This window comes from Pinus tabuliformis, chromosome 5_1 (assembly GCF_031772625.1).
Source record: "Pinus tabuliformis cultivar Carrire ecotype Pingquan chromosome 5_1, CPIR1, whole genome shotgun sequence".
NCBI lineage: Eukaryota > Viridiplantae > Streptophyta > Pinopsida > Pinales > Pinaceae > Pinus > Pinus tabuliformis.
In genome coordinates this window covers 660,187,212-660,198,441 of record NC_142305.1, presented here as the reverse complement: position 1 = coordinate 660,198,441, position 11,230 = coordinate 660,187,212, and the positions used below count along the sequence as shown (strand labels likewise).

Genomic DNA, 11,230 nt, shown 5'->3' with positions numbered 1-11,230 from the left:
AAAAATGTAAGCCAAGAGTACAATAATAAGAAATTTGATGTTGTAACTCCATCCAAGGTCACTACCAAGAGGCGACATAGTTTCTTGAGCCCAACAAAAAAAGGGGAGCAAAGTGTTCCTGCGTTGAAATCAAGAAAATATGGACCACATTTTCTAAAGGTTGGACGGTGTCGTGGAAGGAAAAGAAGCATGAATGAACAATTGGAGATTTCTTCTACAAAAGAAATCAATCTGGACCACACATCTAGAAGGGTGCAAGGTTCTATTTTGCAAAATACTGGTATGGAAATATTAATTGATGTACCATTTAATGTGAAATTCAAAATATCATTATCTTCATTGCCTTCAATGCGATTGCATAACAACGTGTTTTTTTCTTTTTTGCTACAGCTGAAGAATCCACATCTCATAATACTTCAAGTTGCCAAGTTTGTTTATTTCATGAGAATAATGTGGATCCAAATATGGGGGGTTCATTGATTCATTTTCCATTTGATTCACCACGTCCACCTCTCCCGTTTGATCATCGAACCCCCTGGTTGTTTCCACCAATGGCACCAAATTCATTCATTGGGCAGCCTACTTCAACCCATAACATTTTGGTTCCACACCCTAGGGTGTTGCCCCCTATTGTACAACTAGTCGGATTGTATCGCCGCTTGCACTCTATACAGGAAATAGCGGGTGAAGAGAACAATCAAAGTGCCAGCAATCAATGGCAAGATGACAAATATTCGAGCTAATGAGTATTCATGGATAAGCTTGATACATCCTTTTTGGATAACAGTATAGTGTATTGTACATAAAGGCAGAATTGGAACTCTTATATATCAGGCTGGCTCATTATTGTAGATGTTATTTTGGCATGTTGCTTCAATACAAAATGAATTTCAATGGAAATTGTTGAAAATTGGTGTCTGGAAATGATTGAAAATTGTGGAGTTCGAACAGCGTCTTGCCCTCAAACTCTCTAAACTAGACATTTTTTTGCCAATTTTTGGTGTAACTTGTAAGGACTAAAATGGTGATGATTCGTTTTAGTTAGCTTTTGTAAGCCTTTACTGGTCAGCTTTTACAGGTTTTCTAAAAGCAATAATACCTGCTCGCTTGGTAGATTGATGTTCCACTTCAACCGTAGTTTTTGTTATCTTTACGTTAGATAGTCATTGTTCAGCTTTTGGAGATTATTTTAGTTTATTGGAAGTAACTGATTTTCTTTTATTAGAAGGATTAAGAAAAAAGAATCCTTATTGGGGTTTTGAGATGGACTACATTTTGGTTTTGTAGCATTTTCTGTTAGATTTAGATAAGAGGGGCTGGAAGGTTGTACTCTGCATCTAGAAATTTCAGTTGTTTAAGTGTGTCATGGGATCTCTGTTATTTGCTGTTACCTTTCAGAAAAATGCTTCGTTAAAGAATTTGCATCATTATGTTTGGGTTTATCTTTCGGGAATTCGTGCTTTTAATCGTTAATAGCATGTCTTAGCTTTATAAAATATATTCAATTCTAACTGAAAAAAAAGTATTGACAATGCAAAAAATCAGTGGCAGATGCAACTGATGCAGCTAGAAGTGCATCTGATATTGTGCTTACTGAGCCAGGGCTGAGTGTTATTATTAGTGCTGTTTTAACAAGTCGGGCAATCTTTCAGAGAATGAAGAATTACACGGTATGTAGCATGGTATTTTTGGTTTGCTTACGCACATGTTTACCTCTCACACGAGAACTAATAACTGGTCTGTATGCCCACAGATATATGCTGTGTCAATCACTATTCGTATTGTGGTAAGTACTAAGATATCTCTAGTTAATTCACAGCACGTGCAATTCTATGCTGTCAATGGCACACCTGTACATCTCTGCACGTCTTTTCCCATATGTTTATCATCTCATCATCTTCTGATTCCACTGATTACTCCTCCAACTTCCAAGTCAAGTCCTTCATCTCCAGATCTGATCTGCTGCCCGCACCAGTCATTGTGCCCTTTCCTCTGTCCCATGATTAATGTCCTTCCAGATCTTCTTCACTGAGCAATCAATCCAGTTCTGATAGGCCTTTCTACCCCCATTTTGTGATAGGCCTTTTCTACCCCCATTTTCTGATAGGATCTGATCCTCTCACTGTGTATGGGCATTGGGTTTTGAATTACAGTTTCTGTAATTGGTTTGGAGAGTGTCTGTTCATGGATTCAAAAATGTTTCAGTTGGACCAGATGGATCAATTTGGGCTTGAGCCTGCTGATATGGATACATTCAATATGACTGCAGTCAACCCTGAGGAATTGTTGCAGCTTGACTCTGCCTGCCCATCACTGTTTGGTGGGTTGATGCAGTTTGATTCTAACAACAAGCACAACAATTCAGACTCCTCCCCCTGTCAGTCTCCTGATGGTCCGGTATTCCCTGCATTTGAAGGGTTGAATTTTTGCAACAACCTGAGCATTAATACAAATTATGTGTTGCAGAGAGGCAATGCAGCAGGTTCATGTGACAGCATTAACGATACTGATACCAACAGCAACATCTCACCTGCAGGCTCTGAAGATCTCAGAAAGTCAAATAGCTGCAACAGCAGTGAAGCCACCCAAGACCACAAGAAAGTGGCAATAAGAGATGTGTTTAAAAATTACAAAAATTTATTGATGGCTTTGATATATTTATGTCAAACCTCAACTGTGATATCAAGCTTCACTGTAACTTGTATATTATGTATCAACATTATTAGATATGCATGTGATAACATTGAACGTACTGCTCTATTCCTCCATGGCAAGCAGTTGTTGTGGTTCCACCATTGAAATTTTCTCTTGGGTGGGTTCCTAGGTGCATGAATAAATCAGAGCCCGTTCTCCTCGTTTTCTACTTTGTAAGACATTACATTTGTTATTGAAATGGAAATGTCAAAAAAAATATGGAGATGCATCAATCTCTTCTTTTTTATAAAACTCTTGGCTCTGCGATATTTTTCAATTCAATTCCATTTGTACATTGGTATGCATTTAGTATCAGTTGGCTCACGGCCTTGGATGTACTGATACAACCTGAATCAACAACACATGGTTGTGGTTGCAATGTGGTATCTTTTTCAATAACACGAATTGAAATGAAATGTTGTCAAACAATTGAATTCGCTCTGGTTTATCGATGAAATGTAATCAAACAATTAAATTCGTTCTTGTTTATCGATAAAATAGGATCAAATAATTGAATTAGCTCTTTAAAATATTTTAAAATTCTACCCTCCATCATCCAAATAATATCCAAGTCACTCAAATGCTATCCATATCACTCACAATGAAGAATGGACATCTTCAATGGTATAGATTTACATGTGCATTTTTAGCTTTTTCGGTGGAAGTACTCTCGTATAAATGCCTTGGCATTTCTCTTTTGGCTTGCTATATTTTTGAAACTTTACATAAATACATATCAATCACAGCGATCCATCCGAACCCTCAGAATCCAGGAAGGCTAAGTTACATAGCCATATATCATGCTCTAAGTAATTTCCACTGAACAAACTTTAGCAGTCGGTGACATGTGGCAGCATCACACTAAAATGAATTCTAGGAACTGCATCATTTGTGTAAATTGGCTGCTTGTTTCTTACAAAAAAAAATGCTCAAGACTCGGTATCATGAAATATTCGGCACACTAGCATGAGAAGACATCGGTAAAGGTGCGAGTTTCATACTTTGGCATTATTGATTATCATTATACTTGTAAAATGAATCATTGAAATACTCGGCCATGGAAAGACTGGGTAACTTTGGTTTGTACATGGAGTGGAATAAATTTGAAGAGAAGGGTTACATTTATATTTTGATATTTAGTTTGTAGGAATAAATTTGAAGATAAAGGTTACATTTATATTTTGACATTTTAGTTTGATATTAATATGATAAATTAAATTGTTTTTAATATAAAAATGAAAAAAATTTGAAAATTTATCTATATTTTACACATTAAGTTTTTTATTAAATCAATTTTATACATTAGATTAGAACATATATATAGATTCACTAATATTATTAATCTATAGGAATGAAGGAGTTTAATAAGATTATTTACTATACCTTTTATAAAAATTATATGGAGCAACTTTAATTGGAACATTTGTTTATAGTATATATAGGAATCATATGGAGATAATTCAATATAATTATTTTTTTATCTGGTAGCTATTATTCTTCATATATAATGAAATTGTTTTACTGGACATGGAAGTTTGCACATTTATCAGTGGTCTACTTACAATAACTTCTACAACAATCATTTCAATCAAGAATGGATCCATGTGTAATGAACTAGATTCAAATCTGGCATATAATTATGACAATGATAAGATCAGTATTTCTGGTTTGGGAATTCGGTCCTTGAAAGTGAGTTCAATTTGAAGAAATAATATGGCACAAGTATGTTAAGAAATGTCAAGTTCTCTTGTACAAATCATTGAAGCTTCAAATAATCATTAATGGCATGTCTGTGTAGTCCAATGTGTCGGTAAGTGAAAAGGTAGTGTTGAATGTGTGAATTGCATTAAGCTTACATCCTGATGCAGTTCATCACGGACTGGCATAATCAAGATGATAGCTATAGCTAAGGATTGTCATATACAAGCTTGAAGTATCTATGAGTGGGAAAGTAACCAATCATCCAGAAGCATTAATTCAGTCTTCTAGCAAAGAAGAAATTTAGTAACACATTGTTCACCAGACAAAGTCTTATAATTATCTTACAACAGTAGGGTTATATGTATACTTGATAGGCATTGTTGATTCTGAGTGAAAAGACAAAGGACATAACAATAATAAGGATATCAGCAGTTGGGCCTTCATCATTTCACTATATCATTATTTTAGGATATATTCATGAAAGAATAAGGAGAGGGATGGGGTGCCCTATTTATTTCCTACTTAATGATACTTTATCTACGTCAGTTGTGTCCTTTGGCCATCAACTCTCGTTTATTGTCTTTATATGCAGGGAATGTAGATTTTTTAACATATTGAGCATTTGTTTTGGGAAACTTTAGTTCGGGATTCGAAGTGATATTGACCTGGGGACTATGGGGCAAAGATATGAATAAGTCATTATAGGTTGGCCTCTTATACTTGTTCATGACATTGATGATTGCATCAACTGTCCTACAGTTTTTATCTCCCCAAAAAGGAAATTAGAATAGGAATTTTACATTGCATTGTTGTAGCATGTGCAATATTTCTTTTTCTTAATAGGTTGGATACACTTCTACGGGGGAAGATATAGTATAGGAAGTTTCCATCAGTCTCATATCTTGCATGCCTGTATCATACTGTGATATATTTTATGGCTTTAAGAATGTGATTCGCATGAACAGCTCATGGTGATATAAAAGTAGTTGGAAGAGATATGAGTTCTCCCATGTTGTATGAAACAAAATGTATATTATGTTGAGCTGATCCGTGTGCGCTTTGCATGAAATTATACATTATTAACTGTAAAGCACTGTGATTCTTGTTGGCTTCTTCATTTACCAATTGTAGCTAGCTGTTTCTTGTCTGCCTGACATAAAGATACAAAATCTCTAAATTTTCTTTATAGACAATCTTTTAACCAATAGAAATTTACATGCTTGTCTTTATAATTGAAATTCATCGTACAAGGTTTCAAAGACTGGAAAAGCAGAGAGTTCTAATCTCTTTTCTGTTATGGTTTTCCACTTTAATGCTTTTGTGGCAGAATTGAGGAAGAGATTGCAAGGCAAACTGCTATTGTCAAAATGAGCGTCAAAGATACTGAAGAATATGAACAACAGAGGCAAGAGCTTATTGAAGCTCATGATAAAAGGAGAAAGGAGTTAAAATTAATACACTTACAAGAGGAAGTAACTTTTTAGAAGGAATTTGAGCAAGAAAGGCTTCAAATCTTGGAGAAGTATGCCAAGAGAAGGCAAGAGGCAGCACAAAGCATCAACTTGTAGTTAGAACAGAACCAACAATGGAACTAGATAAAATATATAATAGGGTGGTTTTGTCAAGATTTTCTAAAACCTCTGCAGGGCATACAACCATATGGAAATGTACAAAGGACATAAGCTGTTGACCCTCCTTCAGTTTTGAGAAGAATCTGTCTCATACAATAACTTGTGTTCTTTATTTATTAACTTTATTTATTAATATTATGGCATCTTCAATGGCATCATGGGCATGTAGGGCTTCATTGATATATGCGTACATTGCATCATTCCAGGGCAAACCATGTACCTAAGAAAATTAACTTCATACTAGGTTAGAGTTTGTCATTATTATGCATCAATGTTCCTAGGAGGGTTTCATGGTATGGAATTCTTCATCTCACATTAGATTATGCATCAACTATTTTTGGCCTGTCATCATATAGATATGGATATAGCTAGGGTTTGCATCAGAAATGACTTATACTTCACCAATGTTGTGAAAAGCAACAAACCAGATGTAAATAACCTTCTTTTGTTACTTTCATTTATTCCCATGGCATCCATCCAGGTGGAAATCAACACTATTAAAGAGGTAGCATCTGAAACTTGAAATTAAAATTAAATTCATACGAAGCTACAATAATATTCGCTGAACCACTAGTAGGTTAAGAATAATTAGTTCACCTCAAATATAATGTACATAATTGGACACATGAATTCAGTTATAACATGATTGGACATCTAAGGTGAATGATATTACAAAACCAAAAAAAAGTACATTAACGAGTACTTTACTGAAAGAACCACGGTATGAGAATCCCAAGAAAAATGACAACCATGGTGTATACACATAGTCGAGACCTATATTGATGCTGATCAATGTTTGCCAGTGGAATGAACGATGATCCTGAATCATCTCTGGCACCTGCATCTACACTTGAGATTGCTCCAACCATTAGATCAGTAGAGATTTTATGGATCTCCACAACGTGCTTTATCGAAAAAGAATTAAATCGAGCACTCCAGATTTTTGCCTCTCTGTAGAGGGGCTTCAAATTGTCTGCGCAAACATTGTAGATGCCTTCCATGTGATTACAGATTAAATCTGAGTTTGTCAGCACTGTTATGTTATTCACTCCATTGTGTTTTGCCTCTTTTAAACTTGCAACAAGTGTAATGTAGTATGCTTCGTTATTGGTTGTCTTTCCCTGCACTTCCCATATTCTATAAATCACATGATTTTTTGCCCCATTGTGAAGGACAATTTTTAAAGATGTTGGACCCAGATTGGGGCGGCATGATACTTCAATGCACAGTGTCCACTTTTCCACCATTCCGTGGGCTTAGAAGCACTGCATAGTGACAACAACAAAATAGATTCATGTTAGAATACTTTAACATGACAAAATATCCTGATTGAAATTGATTATTTTTATGCTACCTCAAGTCTGAATGCACATCCTTGAAAAATAACAGAAAATAAAATATCAGTGATAAGACTTTGGGCATATAGAACAAACTTTCTTGACTGGTATTTATCTAGAAAGCTGAAGTTCCCTTAGAAGCTTTAGGAACTTCAAGATCAGATTACTTTACTTGCCCAGAAGGAATTGTGCACTGTAAAATAATCCAACTTAATTTACTTTGTAAATTTTTTGACAAGTAATGAAGAACTTTTATAGCAGTTACTTGTAAGCATGGCTGCCATGTTCCATAAAAATGAAATTTGATGGAACCACAAAAACCAATTAGTGAAAATGGTTCAATCTCAAAGGACTGCAAAGAAAAGGCTAAAAACAACATATAGTATTGTCAAATTGAGACCTGCTGCCTTTGTTAGTGAAGGATGGACTGTAAGTGAAGCTACTTCTCAAACTTAGGCCTGCAAAATAGTGTTTTTTAAAACTGAAATGGATCTCCGTTCTTCACTGAAAGAGCTATGGCTGAAATTCATGGAGGAAAATTCAACGAATGTACCAAGAGGAATGTAAATTAGCAAATTCATCAAGCTGATCTACAAAGTAATTGTGAATTAATATATTGCAGCCTGAATGAGTTATTAGATTGCTACAATGTGGTCCAGGCTTGAATTGTAAGCCTCAGTGGGGCGAGATCTAGGGTGTAAGCTTGATTGAAACCCTTCTTGTAAAGTTTTGGGAGCTTGATTGAAACCCTTCTTGTAAAGTTTTGGGGTCGTGGGGAATGTTGGCCATGTTCCCGAAAAGAGATTCTGCTTAAGATGTTCTAGCCAACGACCATTGCTCTAGATTAAAGCTTTGCAAGGCCCTCAAGGGATATATACTTAGATAAAGAAACCCTTGTTCAAATGGCGTTTTTGTGTCTGGCAACTGCTGTTTGCTACTTTTCTTGTAAGCAAGAAAAATGCAATCGATCGAATGCCTCTGTGATTTCCGAGTATCAAGCTACTGCACAGGATTGCTGTTTTTGTTCGGACATCTAGCGTTTTTGGATCATAGATGTATGTGGTAACTTCAAAATCGTTACTATATGTACAATTTAGTCTTTTGATGTCTGTATTTTAGTCCTGTAAGCGCAGGTTCATCTATGTACATGATGGCTTTTATTCTTTCAATAGCTTTGACAGACCCCATCATATAGGATATTTATATAGCAACCCAGATGATAATTGAATGAAGGCATTTCATGCTGTTGAGCATTGGCCTCTGTTCATAAGGTAAGCTATAACATCACAGAGCCATAAAGGGATATCTTACAAGCTGTAAAACGCTCGTTCTTCGTAAAAAAAAATGTCAATCATACCTCCAAAATTCCTCGGTTGAACAGAGCTTCAGATAGGCGGGTTGCAGAGCTTCGTGACAGGCGAGTTACAACGCTTCGTGACAGGTTGGTTGCAGAGCTTCATGAAGGTAGGTTGCAGAGTTTCGGCTGGGTCACGAATGTGTTTTGGCGTGCGTTATGGTTTTGGAGAGCGCTGCGTTTTGGGCCCGAGCTCTATAATTGGTGGGTCCCGCACCGGCTGCTGGAAAGGTGATAAAGGTGCCCGCCGGAGATAAATGATGCGCCCCCATGACATACATGGCATACATAGCTGGCCAGCGTACATAAGGGCATTTAATACCCAATGTATGGTTGGTTAGCTCTTGCCTAAAAACAGGGTCATCACCAGCGCAGTTAATGTCATAAAAGTTAAAACGCATTTCATTTTCGATTTTTTTTTTTTTTTTTAATGGGAACCATTATTAAAACTGTCCAAAAATAACTATTGTGTGTTTGTGTTGTTGTAGATATTTTAATCAAATTGGAATTGGAATAGTAATATATATGTTTACGGGATTAATTATCCAAATACCATTATCAGGGTACGATTAATCTAAATATTTGTAAACACATTATTGCATTTTTTTTCCTTTAATTTTAAATAAAATTTTAAAAGAATATTTAAACTACATAATTATTTGCCTAACATAGGTTGTTGTATTCCAGATATAATATTTACATATTCACGGATGATAGGAAGGACTTCTATGCTATAGTACCACTTCGCAGAAAATAATCAACAGAGAAAAAGAGATAAAAGACGAGTAATGGCGATAGTAAGATCATATTGGTTCGTCATTGGCTTAAATTATGTGACTCTCTTAACTTATGTGGTTTAAATCGTTAACGAATCTATGTGTTTGATACCGCTTTAAACAAATTGACAAACACCATGCTTGTCAAGTCAACCATTGCATGGTTGCGATTTTGTTAGCAGGGAGAAGTATAGAAGTCAGAATAGAAGTTCAAACCACAGAAGTTCAGACCAGACCATTCTGCAACACATCACAAACATTAAAGCATTTAATGAAGTTTAATAAATAAGTATGGGCAAGCATTCATTCTGCGACTGTTACCCACACTAGAAAATCATTTACTATGTAAAATCGCCCATTCCGCAACACATTACAGACTTTAAAGCATTTAATGAAATTTAAGAAATAAGTATGGGCAAACATTGATTCTGCGACTATTGCCCACACTAGAAAATCACTTACTATGTAAAATCACCCATGTTGCGTATTAAATATTCACATTACAGACTTTAAAGCATTTAATGAAATTTAAGAAATAAGTATGGGTAAACATTGATTCCGCGACTATTGCCCACACTAGAAAATCACTTACTATGTAAAATCACCCATGTTGCGTATTAAATATTTTCTCTGTTATGTGATTAATGTAAAGTTTGTAGGTTAAGATAAATATGCAAGTAAAAGTCATTTGTAATGTTGGGCATGTTGGGCAAGTTAGAGAGGGAGAGTCTGTGAGGTAGTGATGAGAAAATCATGGAGGAAATATTGGTGGGCACGGAGTTTTATAGAAGTTTACTCTGCGACAGAGTGATGCTTAAATGGCAATAAGTTTGTTGTGTTTTTCACTTAGATGTGCAGCCTCTATTTATCACACGAATGTAATTTCTTTATGTTCTAACATATAATATAAAGTGTGGCTAGTTGTTTTATGGCATTAATCCTTAGCAAGTAAATTTATGACAACCTCATTTGTTTTACTCTGTTTTTCCATCAGTTATTTCTTGCATTTAATTAAATCTCCTCACCGCAACTTGTAAAATTTATGTTTTAATTAAGTTCCTATGTGGTTGCAATATCCACTCCGCAACTTGTAAAATTTATGTTTTAATTAAGTTCCTGTGTGGTTGTGATATTCACTCCGCAATCTATTTTTGAGCTAGTTGACTTTTCCACAACCGATTTCTGAGTTCCTTTACCCTCGTAAATTTTTTATAACATGGTATCAGAGCGGTTTAAATATTGTTAGTGTAAAAACAGGTGTTTTTATTAGCAATTAAAAATTGTTTTGAGGGCAGATTGTTTTTTAGCATATTTACCACGAGGTAGAAACTTTTTTCACAATCAGAAATGGCAACTTTAAGCACAAGCTTGACTAATCCTCAGATACCTCAGTTTAATGGCAAAAATTATGATTATTGGGCTATTACAATGAAGGCCCTATTTTCGTAGACATTTTGGATTTGGTGGAGAATGGTTTTCAAGAACTAGAAGATGCAGTAGCATACAATGCCTTGTCTCAAGAAGAAAGAGATTTTCTAATAGACAACAGGAAGAAGGATTCAGAAGCCCTATTCTATATTTTCCAAGTAGTTCAGGAAAGTGTTTCGCAAGGGTTGCAGGAGCAACGAAATCCAAGCAAGAATGGGACACCCTCCAGACAGCCTACCAACGCATGGAAAAAGTCAATACAACAAAGCTACAAATGCTAAGGAGAGACTTTGAAACACTTTGTATGAA

The 11,230-nt window shown here is 35.5% G+C and overlaps 1 protein-coding gene across 1 annotated transcript; it reads left to right on the top strand.

Moving 5' to 3' along the window:
- Positions 1–1,544: 1,544 nt before the first annotated feature.
- On the top strand, positions 1,545–2,929 carry LOC149166721 (uncharacterized). Its single transcript, XM_089431396.1, has 3 exons — positions 1,545–1,670; positions 1,754–1,786; positions 2,206–2,929. The coding sequence occupies exons 1-3, from the start codon at positions 1,656–1,658 to the stop codon at positions 2,797–2,799; spliced, it is 642 nt and encodes a 213-aa protein (XP_089287522.1). The 5' UTR covers positions 1,545–1,655; the 3' UTR covers positions 2,800–2,929.
- The last annotated feature ends 8,301 nt before the right edge of the window (positions 2,930–11,230 follow it).